Genomic DNA, 20,154 nt, shown 5'->3' on the forward strand with positions numbered 1-20,154 from the left:
TGGGAGGAATTAGGACAAGAATTGTGTCCGTGTATTCACCATGTGAGGGTGCAGATGAGGATGAAGTTGACAAGTTTTATGAAGCATTGAGTGACATCGTGGTCAGGGTCAACAGCAAGGATAGAATAGTGCTAATGGGCAATTTCAATGCGAGAGTTGGGAATAGAACTGAAGGATACGAAAGGGTGATTGGTAAATGTGGGGAAGATATGGAAGCTAATGGGAATGGGAAGCGTTTGCTGGACTTCTGTGCTAGTATGGGTTTAGCTGTTACGAATACATTCTTCAAGCATAAGGCTATTCACCGCTACACATGGGAGGCTAGGGGCACCAGATTCATAATAGACTATATCTTAACAGACTTTGAATTCAGGAAATCGTTTAGGAATGTACGAGTTTTTCGGGGATTTTTTGATGATACAGACCACTATCTGATCTGCAGTGAACTAAGTATCTCTAGGCCTAGGGTAGAGAAAGTGAAATCTCTCTGCAAACGAATAAGGGTAGAAAATCTCCAGGACGAGGAAATTAGACAGAAGTACATGGATATGATTAGTGAGAAGTTTCGAAGAGTAGACAGTAAGCAGGTTCAGGATATAGAAAGTGAATGGGTGGCATACAGGGATGCTGTAATAGAAACAGCAAGGGAATGCCTACGAACAACTGTGTGTAAAGATGGTAAAAGGCGAACATCTTGGTGGAATGATGAAGTGAGAGCAGCCTGTAAACGTAAAAAGAAGGCTTATCAGAAATGGCTCCAAACAAGGGCCGAGGCAGACAGGGATTGGTACGTAGATGAAAGAAACAGAGCGAAACAAATAGTTGTTGAATCCAGAAAGAAGTCATGGGAAGATTTTGGTAACAACCTGGAAAGGCTAGGTCAAGCAGCAGGGAAACCTTTCTGGACAGTAATAAAGAATCTTAGGAAGGGAGGGAAAAAGGAAATGAACAGTGTTTTGAGTAATTCAGGTGAACTCATAATAGATCCCAGGGAATCACTGGAGAGGTGGAGGGAATATTTTGAACATCTTCTCAATGTAAAAGGAAATCATCATGGTGGTGTTGCAAACAGCCAAGCTCATGGGGAGGAGGAAAATGATGTTGGTGAAATTATGCTTGAGGAAGTGGGAAGGATAGTAAATAAACTCCATTGTCATAAGGCAGCGGGAATAGATGAAATTAGACCTGAAATGGTGAAGTATAGTGGGAAGGCAGGGATGAAATGGCTTCATAGAGTAGTAAAATTAGCGTGGAGTGTTGGTAAGGTACCTTCAGATTGGACAAAAGCAGTAATTGCACCTATCTATAAGCAAGGGAACAGGAAGGATTGCAATAACTATCGAGGTATCTCATTGATTAGTATACCAGGCAAAGTATTCACTGGCATCTTGGAAGGGAGGGTGCGATCAGTCGTTGAGAGGAAGTTGGATGAAAACCAGTGTGGTTTCAGACCACAGAGAAGCTGTCAGGATCAGATTTTCAGTATGCGCCAAGTAATTGAAAAATGCTACGAGAGGAACAGGCAGTTGTGTTTATGTTTCGTAGATCTAGAGAAAGCATATGACAGGGTACCAAGAGAAAAGATGTTCGCTATACTGGGGGACTATGGAATTAAAGGTAGATTATTAAAATCAATCAAAGGCATTTATGTTGACAATTGGGCTTCAGTGAGAATTTATGGTAGAATGAGTTCTTGGTTCAGGGTACTTACAGGAGTTAGACAAGGCTGTAATCTTTCACCTTTGCTGTTAGTAGTTTACATGGATCATATGCTGAAAGGTATAAAATGGCAGGGAGGGATTCAGTTAGGTGGAAATGTAGTAAGCAGTTTGGCCTATGCTGACGACGGTCTTAATGGCAGACTGTGCCGAAAGCCTGCAGTCTAACATCTTGGAACTTGAAAATAGGTGCAATGAGTATGGTATGAAAATTAGCCTCTCGAAGACTAAATTGATGTCAGTAGGTAAGAAATTCAACAGAATTGAATGTCAGATTGGTGATACAAAGCTAAAACAGGTCGATAATTTCAAGTATTTAGGTTGTGTGTTTTCCCAGGATGGTAATATAGTAAGAGAGGTTGAATCAAGGTGTAGTAAAGCTAATGCAGTGAGCTCGCAGTTGCGATCAGCAGTATTCTGTAAGAAGGAAGTCAGCTCCCAGACGAAACTATCTTTACATCGGTCTGTTTTCAGACCAACTTTGCTTTACGGGAGCGAAAGCTGGGTGGACTCAGGATATCTTATTCATAAGTTAGAAGTAACAGACTTGAAAGTAGCAAGAATGATTGCTGGTACAAACAGGTGGGAACAATGGCAGGAGGGAACTCGGAATGAGGAGATAAAGGCTCATTTAGGAATGAACTCGATGGATGAAGCTGTACGCATAAACCGGCTTCGGTGGTGGGGTCATGTGAGGCGAATGGAGGAGGATAGGTTACCTAGGAGAATAATGGACTCTGTTATGGAGGGTAAGAGAAGTAGAGGGAGACCAAGACGACGATGGTTAGACTCTGTTTCTAACGATTTAAAGATAAGAGGTATAGAACTAAATGAGGCCACAACACTAGTTGCAAATCGAGGATTGTGGCGACGTTTAGTAAATTCTCAGAGGCTTGCAGACTGAATGCTGAAAGGCATAACATTCTATAATGATAATGTATGTATGTATGATAATGATACCATTTCCTCTGACAACAAGGACAAATTATACAAAATTCAGCCACCGATAGTTGCTCTTAATAATAACATCGAGAGGCTCAGAAAACCAGATCAGTTTCAATCTATAGACGAAAGTATGATTTCATTCAAGGGATGTTCATCCATCAAACAATACAACCCTATGAAACTGAGAAAAAGAGGCTATAAACTCTGGCGTCATTCAGATATGCCCGGATGTATACACGAGTTTGATGTGTACCAAAGTAAGAAAAGTGACAACAGTGTAAAAACTGATTTCGGATTTGGGGGGTCAGTGGTTTGACCTCATCACTAAGGGGTATAAACTACGTTGTAGTAATGGATAACTATTTCTACTCTGTGCCATTTTTTGAAAGTTTGAAGTCTGAAGGCATATTTGCATGCAAGACAATGCAATCTATGAGACAAGGTCTTCCAGCTTTGAAGATTTCAAGACAGGGGATTTCAATTACCCAATAACAGACCAAGGTGTTCTTTATGTAAAGTGGAAAGATAATCGCAGTGTCCATTTTCTTCCAAACTGTCATGGCATTGATACGTGTGTAGTTACAAGAACAATGAAGGATAGTACAAAAATAGAAGTGGAAGTGCCAACAATTGTGAAAGACTACAATGAACTAGTAAGAGGGGTTGACAAAGCTGACATGCTAAGATCAATGTACGAGATAGATCTGAAGTCGAAGAAATGGTGGCATCGATAGTTTTCTGGCTTCGTAAAAATACTTGCATCTTTGCATTGTGTTTGCTTGTGTTACTGAACTGTTGATATGGCGTTATCTTTTAAACAATTCTATACTGAAGTGGTGAATCTTCAATTAGGTATTGTGAATTAATAGCAACATGGATGGCAGAAAATGTTTGAGTGGTACAGGTTATCAAAAATTAACCGAACACAAAAGAAAGAAAGATTATGCGTTACATCAGAAGACTAAATTGGAGTCATTTTTCAATAAGAAAAGTGATGGATACTGTAGGTTCTTCCTCATCCAGAAGTTAAAACGCATTGACGGTTCACAATGCAACATACTCTCTATTCAAGAGACAGGAACAGGTAGTGAAATAAGCAATGATGTAGCAGAAACAAACAAGTCTGTAACTTTTTGTCATCATCCGTTTCCCTCGTCCTGCTCCCGCCATGCTTAGATGTTCATAGCATCTTTTCATCTGCCTCGATGCAATCATCATTGTTCCTCCTTAACTGTGTTCTAATCCAGGTGTCTGAAAACAGACACCTTAGTCTGGGTCTCCCTCTTGTCTTCCCTTCTTACCGTGTCTCCATCATCTGCTTCAGCATCTCTCCCTACTCCCCCAATTAACACGTCCACACATCTAAGTTTATCCCTCTACATTCTGCTGTAAAGCTTTCCCACTCAGATTTCCTTCCTGGAGTCGTCGTTTCTTACTCTGTCCTTTCTTATCCTTCCTATCGTCTTAAAAATTTAATTCCATTGGCCTGGATTTTATATTCCTGTCTTTTTGTCACTATCCAGGTCTATACTGCATATGCCAACACTGGGCAGTAGTATATCTTGCACATCACCTCTTTCAACTTAATTGGTACTTCCTTCCTCCACACAAGGTTTCTCACACTTTGGTGTCATGCTGTGTATGTTACCAATTTTCACACCAGGCAATGGCATGGCCGCTAACTCCCAACTCCCCCCATTCCTAGTGCTTTCCCTGTTATATTGTTTTATCTCCATGTCTAGCCGTGCATCTTGCACCAGTCTGTTTCCCAAATACTTGAAGCTCTCCACAATTTTCACTAATCTTACTCAACTTGTAGAGTCGCCCTTGTTCCTCCTTTATGTTCGCTCCGCATACCAAAATATCATCTGCAAACAGTGTTACCTTCAGCTACCGCTCCTCATATCTTACATTTGTTTCCTTCACAATTTCATCTGTAACCATTATGAATAACAGTGGTGACAGCACACTTCCTTGTTGTCCTCCAGTTTCATTCCAAAACTGCAGTGTCCTCCCCACATGTGTCTGGACACTACTACAACAATTTCCATTCAGTGCTTGCACATATTTTTTCTGCTCTTTTTCTGCCCCTGCTCTTCCATTACTTCCCATCTCTGGTTATATCATTGTGAGCCTTTCCTACATATTCAGGAGATGTTGGGTTTAAATCCCACTGTCGGCAGCCCTGAAGATGTTTTCTCATGGTTTCCCATTTTCACACCAGGCAAATTCTGGGGCTGTACCTTAGTTAAGGCCATGGCACTACCTTTCTGTTCCAAGCCCTTTCCCATTCTTGCATCGCTGAAAATCTTCAATGCTTAGTGTGACGTTAAACCACCAGAAAAAAAAAAAAAATTTTTAAACCAAAGAATGTCATCCCCAATATCTCTTCTGTATTTCCAATGTTTTTCCATTAAAGCCTCATAGTGAAGATGGAGTCTAGTGTTGATCTTTCATTCTGAAAGCCATATTGCTCTTCTTGTAATTGCCCTTCCACTTTTCTTCTCATTCTGTTTTCCAGTACCATTTTTGCTACCCAAGATATCAGTGTGATTTCTCGACAATTAACACATATCTTCTTGCCTGGTATACTGATCAATGAAATACCTTAATAGTTGTTGCAATTCTTTGTATTCCCTTGCTTATAGATAGGTGCAATTACTATTTCTGTTCAGTCAGAAGGTACCTTACTAACATTCCATGTTAATCTTATTACTCTGCAAAGCCATTTCATCCCTGCCTTCCCATTAAATTTTACCATTTCAGGTTTAATTTCACTTATTCCTTCTGCTTGATGACACTGACATCCATTTACCATCCTTTCCACCTCCTCGAGTATAACTTCACAGCCTTCGTTCTTCTTCTCCCCTTAAACACTGTCATTTGCGACTTCAACAGTAAGATTTCCTTTTATGTTGAGAAGATTTTCAAAAACATTCCTTCCATCTGCACAGTGATTCCCTTGGATCTACAATGAGTTCATCTGATTTACCCAAAACACTATTCATTTCCTTTTTCCCTCCCTTTCTGCGATTCTTTATTACTGTTTCCCTGCTGCTTGAACAACTTTTTTCCAGGATATTACCAAAATCTTCCCACAATCTCTTCATGGACTCTACAACAATTTATTTTCTTCTTAACTGCTCACTAATCATATCCATGTACTTCTGGAGATTCTGTACCCTTATGCACCAGCAGATTTCAGTTTCTCTGTCCCAAGCCTAGTGATAGTTCACTGCAGATCAAAAAGTATTCTATATCATCGAAAAAATCCCCGGAATACTGCACATTCTAAAAGATTTCCTGAAGTCAAAGTCTGTTATGATTATAGTGTCCCTACCCTCCTATGTGTAGTAGTGAATAACCTTATGCTTGAGGGACAAATTCTTAACCACTAATTCCATACCAGCACAGAGGTCCAGTAAACTTTTCCCATTCCTATTAGCTTTCATATCTTCCCCAGATTTACATGTCACCCTCTCATACTCTTAGTTCTATTACCCATTATAACACTGAAATTGCCCATGAGCATCATTATTGACACTGTTTACACTGCCACTCAGTGCTTCATAAAACTTTTTAACGACAATTCTCATCATAATTCCTCCAGCTGATCTACCCACATCATTGTTGATCAACATTCATAACAGAAGCTACGTTGTGTGCAACAGTACTCCTGATGAACTGTCCTACCCCACACTCTGTCTTTCCCTTTTTAACACCTGTTAAGAATACTTTATAATCTCCTAAACTCTTCCTCATTGTCTCTCCTTATGCAACTAATCATTAACATCTAACACATTCGGACTTCATATTTGTCATTTAGCATATATGAAAAGATTATTAATATAATGGAGAAAACTTTTACTTAAAAAAACTGTGAAGGAAATATTTGAATATAAATATTTCTCTATAGTTGTGAATTCTAGTCCTGATGTGCTGCAGGTCATTATCTAGTATGTGAATACAGATGGTGTGCTGCAAGAGCAATTTTTACAATTTATGAAAAATTCCGGGCATATTAGCAAAGAACTGACAGCTGTGCTAAAATTCCTGAATTCTCCTAAATTAGACATAAAAGACTCAAACCCGAAGATATGATAAAGCAGTAAATATCTCACGAATCTAATCTCTTTTACAAGACTGAATCAAGACCTTGAATCCTCTGGCATTCTTCATCCCTTGTTCTAATCCCTCCCAGAAGTGGAGCCACTTGCTCTAACTTGACACCTTTTTTTTACTTTTACAGACCATCTACAACTTTTTTCAGTTTTTACACAATAATGGGATATCCACAGTCTTTCTCCATTGCCAGAAATAAAATGGAGTTTCCTTTTATAATAACATGGAGTCAGCTAGGGAGTTTGGAGGAGTATTATGGAACACAATGTGTCTATCTCAAAAGCTTCCTTTTGAGTTCCAGGGGTGAAGTCTCTCCTTCCTTACTTCTGTTGAGCAAAATGCTAAAGGGACAAACACCTCTTGAGTTTCTATCCTAATATCAATGTTGCACTAAAGATTTATTTGAGCATACTAGCAATAGACTACACTGCTGGAAGAGTTAAGAAGTATTTTAGTGTATCTCAGACTCAGAGCATTTCAATTATATGGCTAAACTGGCAATAAAAAATTAACTGATTATGAAAGCAGACTTTAAAAATGTGATTACTATGTTTGCTACTAATAAACCAAGGAGTAAACTGTTCAACCACTGACATTCTCTGTTTAATTTGGTTTTAGTTTTTTTTCCTTTTTTTTTAATAATATAATTATTTCTATAACGATTAGAAAATTTGTGGAGTTTTATAAGCATTCTATCCTTCATTTCAGACATTTAGCAAGCAGTCTGGCTTTGAGTTTAAGGGGAATTTTTTACTCTCTACTGAAGGTTAGTCAACTTTACTGTGATGTACCATATTTTTTTTTGTTAATTTGCCACTTTGTAAATATGTTTTAGATAATGTTGCATGTGTGTCACATTATGTACAGTGCAACTGCTACATATGACTTCTTTTTTTTTTTTTTGCTATTGGTTTTACGTCACACAGACACAGATAGGTCTTATGGCGATGATGGGATAGGAAAGGGCTAGGAGTGAGAAGGAAGCAGCCTTGGCCTTAATTAAGGTACAGCCCCAGCATTTACCTGGTGTGAAAATGGGAACCACAGAAAACCATCTTCGGGGCTGCCGACAGTGGGATTCAAACCTACTATCTCCCGGATGCAAGCTCACAGCTGCGCGCTCCTAACCACATGGCCAACTTGCCCAGTGATATTACTTTTTCAGGGGTGCAACTTTTTTTTTTTTTTCAGACCCAGATGCATAGCAATAGCCAAATATTCAACTTCCGTCCATAGATTAGATCTAACTGAACATGAATACAAACAAAGAAATGTATTTAGAGAAGTTCCCTCATGATAACGTTATTATACAACCATAGAACATGTAGCAATTGAGGCTTTCACGGCCGGCGTTACAAATCATGTCAGCGTTTTCCGGGCTTGTAGGCCGTGGTCTAGGAGCGAGTGAATGTCCCGACGTTTCACCGAAGACTGTGTTCGGCATTGTCAAGGGTTCCGACTGACTTCGATAGCAGCGAAGCTCTCAGTGGAATGAAGTGCTGTTGTAATTCCACCTACTTATATAATGCAGGATACGGTACGCTGCTCGCCTATTGGCCGCTATGGTGGGGGGCGGTCGCTGTTTGGCTGTTCTTCGGCCAATGGTTGAAGCGTTAGGGAGCCCGATATACACTGACCTGCCTTGGCGGAGACAGGCAGCTGATCACCCGTTGCTTTCTTCTGGTCTGCCGTGGCTATCGTGTCCTTCAGGGTTAGAGCTTTCAAGACTGGAAACCAGGCTTTGTTTACCCGTTCAGATTCCTCCTTACGGTTGAAGCATTCCACCGAGAGCTTCGCTGCTATCGAAGTCAGTCGGAACCCTTGACAATGCCGAACGCAGTCTTCGGTGAAACGTCGGGACATTCACTCGCTCCTGGACCACGGCCTACAAACCCGGAAAACGCTGACATGAACCATAGAACAATCATTAAATCTACATAGTCTATCTAAATGTCATGAATTTCTGGATACACTTAATTTTTAACCCGTTCCACTCCTTGGTGAATTGCTCACAACTCCTACACCAGCATAAAGAATTCACGCATGCAAGATGAGGTGAACAGAAAGCCTGGGCACCCAAAGAAGAGGTGGGTGGGACCTGATGAGAGAAGACCTGATAGAAAAGAACCTGAATACTGAAGTAGCCCATGACAGAGAATGATGGAAGAGACTCATTAAAAACAGTGACCTTACATGACATGGGATAAGCTGCAGAACAAGTAGTTCAAGTTCCAGACAGACACAAAAAGTTGAATCATACCATGTATACCAATTAGCATAGAACTAATTATGCATTACATGGTCCAATCAAAAGAATAGCAAGATACCTAAACAAAAAGGATATTCATGTATTTAATAGCTCATTGTCTAACTTGAGGAATCACTTACACAATCTCCATAAGTGACTGTTTTATCTTCCTGTGGTAACTTGCACTAAGTATAATCTCTATAATTTTTTGTAAGCTTTCCCCTTTACGCTCCACTGATTCTCTCCTTTCATATTTGCCTTGTGTTTTGTATTGTTATCATCATAAATGTTATCATCATCATTATTATTACTGCAAGATTATGCAATGGTGTAATAGATTTGAAAATAATCCAAAATAAGTGTCAAATATGAAAGTACATGGACAAAAGGCTGCCATAACCAAAACTAAAAAAATTTATACTACAATAACAGAGGTATAAAGCTGATAGGGAATACAGTATATGAGTGAATCAACTATGAACTTAAATTACAAGAGAGTTATTGTTATAGTAAACTACAGACTTATAGACTATTGTTCATAATATGACATTTTTTATACACCAGGTTATTTTATTTTTATTTTTTTGCTATTTGTTTTACGTCGCACCAACACAGATATGTCTTATGGCGACGATGGGGTAGGAAAGGCCTAGGAATGGGAAGGAAGCATCCGTGGCCTTAGTTAAGGTACAGCCTGGTGTGAAAATGGGAAACCATGGAAAACCATCTTCAGGGCTGCCGACAGTGGGGTTCGAACCTACTGTCTCCCAAATACTGGATACTGGCCGCACTTAAGCGACTGCAGCTATCGAGCTCGGTCCAGGTTATTTTTAATTTCCCCTCATACTAAAGGATCAAAAAGGACAAGGCAGTACAAGCAGATAAAACAACACCTAACCTCAATAATAACTTAAAATACAAGACATGAAGCTGCAAATTAAATAAGCATCAGATAAACACAAAGAAGATTGGACATGTCTGGCCAAGTAACCCTGACCAACAAGGTGAACTGGATCTGAGGCCTGTGAAAGTCAATGTCAACTCTCAAGGTATTAACCATTAAACAAACATTTCAATCCATATTTAAAATAACAGGTAAAAATATTTAACATGCCCAAGTTTAAGGTGAAGAACTCAATAAATATGTTCCTCAATGTATTAGATAAGCCAACAACACAGTAACACAGTTGGTTAGACATTCTGCATTCTGCCCGAGATCAAATTCAAGTACCGTTTGTCTCTAAATAAAGAGCCATCAGCAATTAAAGGAAAATTTACCATAATTATTTTCAAAAAACATTAACCCACACACAAAATTTTAAACAAATATACATCAATTTTGAATGTCTATGCTGCCTCTACAAGAGATAATGCCTAATGTACAAATCAGTGTCTAGGTAATACTCAGGTCAGTATCTTCAATCAATCAATCAATCAATCAATCAATCAATCAATCAATCCCCTGCATTCATGGCTGTCACCCAGGTAAGATTCCCCTATCATTGTTTACTTAGTCTTTTCTTAAATTATTTTATAGAACTTGAAAATTTATAGAACACTCAAATTGATAAATTACTCCAATCCCTAATTCCTCTACATATAAATGAATATTTGCCCCAATTCGTCCTCTTGAACTCAAATTTTTATCTTCATCTAATGATCTTTTCTACTTTTAAAAGCTCTTCCACTCAAGATTATTCATCTATTAATGTCATTCCGCGCCATCTCTCCACTGAAAACTCTGAACATACTGCTTAGTCGAACAGCTCATCTCCCTACCCCCAAGTCTTTCAGGCCCAAATTTTGCAACACTGACGTAAAACTCCACTTTTGTAAGAACAAATCTTGCTGCTTTCATTTGGATCTTTCCCATTTCTCGTATCAAGTAATCCTGGTGTGGGTCCCATACACTGAAATCATACTCTAATTGGGTTCTTACCAGAGACTTGTATGCCATCTCTTTTACATTCTTACTACAACCCCTAAATATCCTCATAACCATATGAAAAGACTTGTAAACTTTATTTATAACCTCATTAATGTGATTTATTTAATATACTGTATGGTATGTTTTTAACACTAGAACGGCGGAAGGGGTCAATATGACACCCACCTTCAATTTTTCTTTAATAACGTGCGCACTCTTGTATCATTTCCCTTCAAATATTTTGACTTTTCATCTTTTTTCGTCCCATTCACGGTGCTGTATCGCACCCAGCAAAATATTTATATTTTCATTGATTTCTGATATGCCATACCCTGGACAGCGGGAGGGGTCATTTTGACACTTGTACAATATTCCTTATTACAGCAGTTTGCATTGTCAGGCAACAGTGTGTACCCGGCCATTATTAGTATTGTTGAGCTCTTACTGTCAGATGAGTGTTCCAGTTAGCGGGATTATTGTATTCATCTCGTCATTTGGAAAGTGTTCTTCTTATAGGCATGTCGTACTACGATCGTCTTTCTGCTGACGAGGTGTCTCGTATGCTAGAAAATTCAGACTTTGAGTCTGAAAGTGAACTATCCGATTCAGATGGTGATTTTTTTCTTGAGACAAGCGAGACGAGCGAGGACGAAGATCATAACGAGACAGAGGATGAATTATACGCAGGAGAAGTCGAAAGTGCTAATCTGCCTCCGAACTCGTCCCAAATGTCTCAGTCTCAGTTAGGTGTTTCATCAGTGAAGATGGTCGCCCGAGACGGAACCGATTGGGAGGTCTTGGATTCGAACTCTTCATCTGGAAGGCGGGCTTCAGTGAACATCCTGAGGGAGTGGGGAGGTCCCACAACATATTCTTACCATCGAGTTGACAACTCTGTTATTAGTGCCTTTCGTCTCCTCTTTGATGAATCGATGCTTCGTCTAATGAAACGACACACCGAATCAAACGCTCAGAAAGAACTTCAGAACACGGACTGGACCGTGTCGCTCGAAGAGTTGGAGGCTATGATTGCCATCATGTATACTGCGGTGTCCTGTGTTCGAAAGGTTTGTCTGTGGATGAATTATGGTCACGTTCTTATGGACAGCAATTCATGAAGGACACAATGTCAAGAGATAGATTTCGGGAGCTTCTCAGATTCCTCCGCTTCGACGAGAAATCAACCCGAGCTGAGCGCCTGCCAACTAACAGGTTCGCTCTTGTCTCTGATATCTGGGAAAAATTCGTAGAAAATTGCCTTCGCTGTTACCGCCCACATGAAAATATTACAGTCGATGAACAATTACTTCCCAGCAAAACCAGGTGCAGATTTACCCAGTTTATGACAAACAAGCCCGACAAGTATGGACTCAAATTCTGGATTGCTGCAGATGTGAACTCAAAATACATCTGCAATGCTTTTACATACCTTGGTAAAGTTGACGCGCGTCCTGATAAGCAGCCTCTGGGAGAGTCCGTAGTACTTCGCCTCATGGAGCCGTTTCTAAACCAAGGGCGAAACGTGACGACAGACAGCTTCTTCACATCACTCCAACTTGCTAAGAAACTCCAAGAGAAAAAGACTTCGTTGGTGGGAACAATCAACCCCATCCGTCGGGAAATCCCTACTGAGGTGAAGAAGTCCAAGTGTGAATTGTACTCTACAACCATCTTGCGACAGACTGGGAACCCACAATGCACCTTGACAGTGTACCAAGGAAAGAAGAACAAGAACGTCCTTCTTCTCAGCACACGACACGCTCAAGTAACAATCAGCACAGAGCGAAAGAAGAAGCCAGAAACTGTAACATTCTACAACGGCACATAACACGGGGTAGATGTGGTAGACCAAATGTCCCGTAAATATACCACCAAGGCTCCATGCAGAAGGTGGCCAATGCATGTCTTTTACAATATCCTTGACCTAACAGCTATCAATGCTTGGGTCATTTACAAGCAAGTAACGGGTAGGAAGATAAAGCGGAAGAAGTTCATCATCCAGCTGGCAAGTGAACTAACAAGGCGGGGCGAGCAAGGGCAACAACAACAACAACAAAATGAGGAGGAAGTTGCAGGACCATGTCCACCTAAAAAGCAGAAGTGCCAAGTTGGTCTGTGTAAAGGCAACAAGTCTAGCGATGCCTGCAGCAAGTGCCTCAAAGCAGTGTGCGGAAAATGTGCACGAAAAGTAGAAGTTGTGTGTGCAAAATGTGTTTAGCGTGTTTTCAGTTTTCCTAAAGAATTACTGAAAATGTATAATCGTTGTAATATCGACGACTAACTAAGAAAAGGTGTTCAATTGGTTAATTTTGTGAAAACTTCTTAGAGAAACAGAAACATGGTGAGTTGTGTGTGAATATTCATGTGTCCATCAGTAATATAAAAGGTCCATACACTAATGTCAGGTATTTATGTGTAAAATAAAGTTGTAGAAACACAGTAGAAGAAAATACATCTCTTTTTTGTGTTCTAATTTGAACGTTTCCGAGCATTTCTTATGAAGTGTCAAAATGACCCCTTACCGCTGTTCTAGGTATGTGAGATTTTCAGCTGTTCTAGTGTTAACCATACAGCAACAGAAGAGTATCTGGTGGGAAAAATGTGATTGTAACATACAATCTTGGAGTCAAGAAAGTACTGAAATAATATCTAAAACAATCAGATGTACTAAACGGGTATACCATCTCAAAGGATTAGAGGAAATTGACAACGATTTCAAAAGCAACAACACACAACATTTTTACAGGACATTTAGGGAAGAACTGATGAACTACAAGCCACCCAGTCTTTGTTTCCATCAACCCGACGGGACACTTGAGACAAACACACAGGCCAACTGTAAAATCCTGAAGCATTACCTTGAGAAATTACCTACAACTGTGAACCACCTGCAGATAGGAAAGGCACAAGGCACAAGTGGTCCAATGTAGCCAATAAAGTTGTTGATGATTATGATGATGATACAGGTAGATGAACTGTTGTTGAGCATGCCCAACACACAAATCCTTTAACTGTTTTTCCTTGAAGCAAGCCTTTATGGAGTTTGTGGGGGTGGTAGTGGTTATTGTTTTAAAATGACGTACTAGCAAAGAATACTAATGGTTTATACATGGTAGAGTAAAGACGAGAATTGTGACACTTGCGTACAGACTTAGTTTTGGATCTGTCCATCACAGCCCGTTGAGAGACGCCAGTTCAGTCCGTAACAAGCAGTCAAGTAGGTAAGTTTGATTGCTGTGTGGTCTAATATATAAGGTACCTATATTTTCTGGGCTCTGGAGAGCTTTGTAGCAGTTGAAGACACTGAAACCCCCTAAAAATGCAAACGTATTTTTTGGTGAAATGTCAGAACTGCCACATGTTTTTGGACCACAGCATATAAGCCTGAAAAATATATATTATAATGTCGGCCGTGAAAGTCTCAAATGCTCTGTGTTATACTCTATGAAGTAAACACATAGTTTCTCTCATCTCATCTTCCATGATGTTAAACCTCATTAGGGGATCTTAATTATTATGTAGTTGTAGAGCAGAATTTTAATATACTGTTACCAAATATATAAACATGATAATTCCTCAAACCGAGTGCTCGTTCTGTGTTTGTTTTATAATGCATACATTTTGGGTTTTTTTAAATATTGATTCATTCTTTTTTATGTGAAAATTACCTCTGCTTATGTAATTATTAAGTAACTCTCCTTGATTACATTACTGTTATTTCTGCTGTCTCCTGGAGTTGATTATTTCATGTTTTAAGTTTGATTTGTAAGTGTATCAAGGAAGAAATACAGCTGTACATTCAAGTGGAACAGTACTACCAAACCTACATTCACAAAATAAGAGTTCAAGGCCGAGCTTACTGTCCCATTCTCTTGCATTCTGTCAGCACTTCCCGTCCCACTTCTTACCAACCTAGCTCACTTCAAGCACATTTGGATGCCACAACTTCCCAGCTACACTCTACGTCAAAGAATTAATGTTCATGAAGAGTCAAGCTCCCACTTGAAATAATAACATTAGAATGGATATCAAGGAGGACTCAAAGAAAATCTAGGAACTGAATGGAATTCATGTATAAAAGTTAACATATGAAAGGACAAAGCACATCTATAAAAATTTTTTTTTTTGAACAAATTGCTTTATGTCACACCAGCACAGATAGGTCTTATGGCATTGATGGGGTAGGAATGGGAAGGAAGTGGCCTTTGTACAGCCCTAGCATTTGCCTGGTGTGAAAAAGAGTAACCATGGAAAACCATAATCAGGGCCACCGACACTGGGGTTCGAACCCACTATTTCCCAAATGCAAGCTCACAAATGCATGACCCTAAAATACACGGCCAACTTGCTCAGTATATAAATGAAAATCCACAGCCTGTTTCCAGTCATCTGACTGGGTCAGGGATGGAATGAATGAAGCCCCCATCTAGCGGCAAGGATAGGAAATGTGCAGGTTGCCGAAGCCTGTCGCACTCCTCTGGGGCAGTGATAAATGACTGACAGATGAAATGTTAATGCAATTATTTAATGAAATGTTGCTGAAATGAAAGATGACAGGGAAACTGGAGTACCCGGAGAAAAACTGTCCTGCCTCCGCTTTGTCCAGCACAAATCTCACATGGAGTGACCGCGATTTAAACCAAGGTATCCAGCGGTGAGAGGCCGGCGCGCTGCCGTCTAAGCCACGGAGGCTTTGCAGTATATAAAAAGAACTATAAATATAGACTAAATACAGCAACTGGATAAGAAATTTTTTATAAATACATTTGCACACAAATGAATAAATACTAATAGACAATAAAACAATTTTCTCTTCATCTTAGTGTCTACAAGTACCAACCTTATGTTTGATTCCTTCCAGTGGTCTTTTCATAGTATGTGCTAAATTTACCATCATAGCACATGGTACGGCAGAATCCGTAGCTCCCACAAATGCACCTTCTCTAAAATATTTGGAGTCATAATGACAAGCAAATACAAGATATCTGCGTGCATTGGGGTTCAATCTTGCCACTATATTTTCGAATACCAGTGAGCCAAAAATAGGTGTAACTGCTTGGAATCGATCAGTTTCAATATCCCAGCCCAAGTTCTCCATGGAGTTAATGAGGAACTAAAACATATTAAAGAACATAACATATTTATTATCCATGCTCAAAGTAAGGATTCACTACCGAAATGGTAGATAAAAAAGATTCAGGAAGAACCTATGGAACCTATTATTATTATTATTATTATTATTATTATTATTATTATTATTATTCTAAACTGTGATACTCAAATAATCTTAAACATTATTTTAAAGCACTTCTAAGAAAAATACAAATGATGAGGTATTTAACTCCAGAAAGTTCCTCTACAAAAAATAATTTGACAAAAAATCCAAAATTTAGGTAGCAAAATGAGGAAAACATTGAACAACTTTTCCAGAGTGTGGTAAAATCATATGAATTAAAGAAGCAACAGAAAAGAATGGGACTAAACACATGTTATATATACTCATTTAGCAAATATGGAAAATTAGGTAGGACAGGTTGATGGGACACTTAATAAGGCATTAGAGTTAGCTCACCAAGAAAAGTGCACAGTTCCTGGAATTAAATTTGAAATACCTCTGAATTAAATCAATTTACCTCCTTAACAAACTGATGGTTTGGAGTTCCAACAACTCGTGGAATTAAAATTGTATCCAGAACATACTCAAAGTGACTCATGTTTGTCATAGCTGCAACGGACAGCACCTCGCTGTCAGTCAAACGTTTTGCTTCATGATGGTCCTGCAAAAAGAAATGAAATTTTCAATATTATATCTTTTGAATTTAAGAAAATTATATTACATTGTTGTTCAAGTCATCAGTCTATAGACTGGTTTGATGCAGTTTCCATACCACCCTATCCTGTGCTAACCTTTTCTTTTCTACATAACCACTACATTCTACATCTGCTAGTTATATTCATACTAGGCCTACCCCTTCCGTTCTTACCCCGTACAGTTCCCTCAAAAACCAACTGAACAAGCCCTGACTGTCTGAAAACTTGTCTCTTCTTTTCAAATTTAACCAAATCGATCTCCTCTCACCAATCTGATTCCATATCTCTTCATTTGTGATTCAATCTACCCATCTCATCTTCAAATTCTTCTATAACATCACATTTCCAAAGCTTCTATTCTTCTTTCTGGGCTAGTTAGTTATCGTCCATGTTTCACTTCCATACAATGCCACACTTCAAACGAAAGGCTTCAAAAACATCTTTCTAATTCCTATATCAATGTTTGAAATGAGAAAATTTCTGTTGTTAAGAAAGGCCTTCCCTGCTTGTGCTAGTCTGCATTTTATGTCCTTACTTCTGCCATCGTTAGTTATTTAACTACCCAAGTAACAACATTCATCTACTTTCTTCAAGATTTCCTGCATCACCTGACTTCATTCAACTGCAGTCCATTACTTTTGTTTCGGACTTATTTCTCATTTTGTACTCCTTCCCTAAGACTCTGTCCATACCATCCAGCAATTTCTCTAGACTCAGATAAAATAACAATATCATCAGCAAATCTCAGAGTTTGGATATCATCTCCCTGGATTGTGACTCCCTTTCCAAATTCCTCTTTGATATCCTTTATTTTGCCTGTTCTATATAAACATTGAAAAGGAGGGTGTAAAACTGCAGCCTTGCCTCACTCCTTTCTGGATTGCTGTTTCAAATCCCTCGATTTTTATCACTGCAGACTGATTTTTGTACAGACTGTACATAATTCTTTGTTATTGGTATCTGATCCCAACAACCTTCAGAATTTCAAATAGCTTGGTCCAATCAACATTACTGAATGCCTTTTCTAGAGCTATAAATACTATGTATGTAGGCTTATCCTTCTTAATTCAGTCCTCTTAGGATCAGACGTAAAGTCATGATTGCTTCACGTGTTCGTACATTTCTTGAGAAGCCAAACTGACCTTCTCCCAACTCAATCTCAACTTATCTTCCCATTCTTCTGTGAATAATACGTATTAAAAGTTTGCAGGTGTAAGTTATTATATTATACTGCCAAGGGCCATTCCACAGTAAAGTAAACCACAACATGAAAAAATTAATTTGAAGCAAATGAAAAGAACTTTTTGTATCGACAGTAGAATCCTTACGGTATGATTTGTGTTCAATAACAATTCAAAAGTTTTTTAGCAGCCCCTACACGGTCAGTAATACTGAATCGGATGAATCAATATTGTAGCGACGTTACATGATCATTATTACTGTCAATATTTTGGTCAGTACTAGTGCACTTGCTTACCATTGCAGTATTCTATCAAAATGGATCATAAAAGACGGGCATGTGTACAGTACGTGAACCTTTTTCTTGAGCCCTAGTTCCCATTCAGCACTATAGAGTTCAGGGCTCAAGAAAAGGTTTGCGTACTATAGCTATCATGTTAGCGCTCTGCATGAAATGCAGTGTTAAATGGATTAAAGACTGGCTTAGAAAAAGAGAAGAGTATTCTCATATGAAGTTGTTGAGGGAAATACAATATAACAAAGCAGAAGATTATCAGAACTATCTCCGAATAAGTGAGGGTACCTTTGCGAAATTACTAGGAATGGTAACGCCTTTTCTAAGGCAAAATACAAAATGCGGACCTGTTTATCGGCGGCAGAAAGATTAGCGGTGACACTGAAGTATCAGTGGCAGAGAGATTAGCGGTGACATTGAGGTATCTTGCAACTGGTAGACATTTTGAAGATTTAAAGTTTTCCACTATAATGTCACCAGTTGCCATCAGTACAGCAGTTGTGGAAACCTGTGAAGTATTTTGTTACGTTTATTCTGGCAGCGTTTCATATAGTTCATTAAACTTTTGCAATACCTGAAGGTTCCGCAAGCACCTCTACTTGGCCTTGGTGAGAAACACATTTGTCGTCCATTGCTGCTCCATTAATACTGACAGAAATAATGATGAGCGCACTCACACGGTCAGTATAACTGTCAGCATCCCCACCACTCTACAGTACTGACGCTCGCGGATCAGGAAATCTGAATCTGCTTCAGTACTGGCCGTCATTCCATCATTCCAGTCCACACGCAATCAGTATTACTATCAATATTTTTTGGTACTGACAGTTTTATTGACCGTGTAGGATCTGCTTTTCACTTATTACAGACTTGTTTTCTGTAATGGAATGGTGGCTGGATGCCATTTTGAATGCATTGTATCGTATTTGGCAACAATGATATGGCTGAAATTCCTAGGTTTGTGTTTTGTTTGGAAGCATTGTTGAAGCGGAGGAACTATTTTTAAATGTTTCTACACAAGCAGGATTTTCTAGGTAAGGTCTTTCTTACTTTTATTTGTATTTAGGAATAATGTTATTCTTTGTCACACCTGTTACATAAAATAGCTAAAAGTGTATTTAAAATGAGCATGAAACTTTACAGATCTTTGATGCTTTGTGAAAGTAAGGTTACTCACATGGTGAACACAGCACTCACCTCCATAGTATATTGCTTGTTGTTGGAATAATATAACACCACTACTTTTGAAACTCCATATACCTTTCAAACAGATTGTTAGGAAGGGGAGATGTCAGTTATTTCCATTACCTTTGAAAACAGATACCCTCAATCCATTATTAGGGGCGACAGTACATATTTGATTCACAATTAAGTATTTATTTATTTTCCACCTAGTCGATACACAATGATTTATTAAGGCAATTTTTAGTGGTCAAAAGTGGTACATGTTTCGTATATTATCAACATCTTCAGCCACATAACACTGTTTAGATGAAAAATATATAAAATTGACAAAGTAATGCTTTAGAGGAAGTGACCTTAAAATTAACATAAGATTGACAAGATGAAAACAAACAAATAACTCAAGAGAAAATATATAAATTATTTCTACAATAGAAAGCAGTCGTCAAGGAAACACTTGTACAATATTCCATAGAGAAATTGTCCTAATAAAATATTCTTTTCTTAATAATTCATGAAAAAAGATCAATTTATAAATTAAAAATTATACAATTTATAAGTAATTATCGAAATGAAGAAATCCTGATATCACAGTGCGGCTCTTATTATTAACATAGATGAAAATATAACTACTAATTCCTAGTTGTCAAATCTTATTAAGCCTGCTTTCCTTTGGAACAGTAACTCCTGTCATTCTTTCACAGTTTTGCGCCGGGTGTAATATTGA

At 38.7% G+C, this 20,154-nt stretch overlaps 1 protein-coding gene across 1 annotated transcript in view; it reads right to left on the reverse strand.

The window, feature by feature from the left end:
- The window catches only part of LOC136875634 (glutaminyl-peptide cyclotransferase), a 72,878-nt gene that overhangs the window by 36,404 nt on the left and 16,320 nt on the right, over window positions 1-20,154 (reverse strand). The window contains exons 2-3 of the mRNA XM_067149175.2: window positions 16,594-16,737; window positions 15,801-16,073 (exon numbers count right to left, since the gene is read on the reverse strand). Coding sequence (XP_067005276.2) covers window positions 15,801-16,073; window positions 16,594-16,737 — 417 coding nt within the window. The remainder of the gene's footprint in view (window positions 1-15,800; window positions 16,074-16,593; window positions 16,738-20,154) is intronic.

The sequence above is a fragment of the Anabrus simplex genome, chromosome 6, assembly GCF_040414725.1.
Source record: "Anabrus simplex isolate iqAnaSimp1 chromosome 6, ASM4041472v1, whole genome shotgun sequence".
In the NCBI taxonomy this organism is placed as follows: Eukaryota; Metazoa; Arthropoda; class Insecta; order Orthoptera; family Tettigoniidae; genus Anabrus; species Anabrus simplex.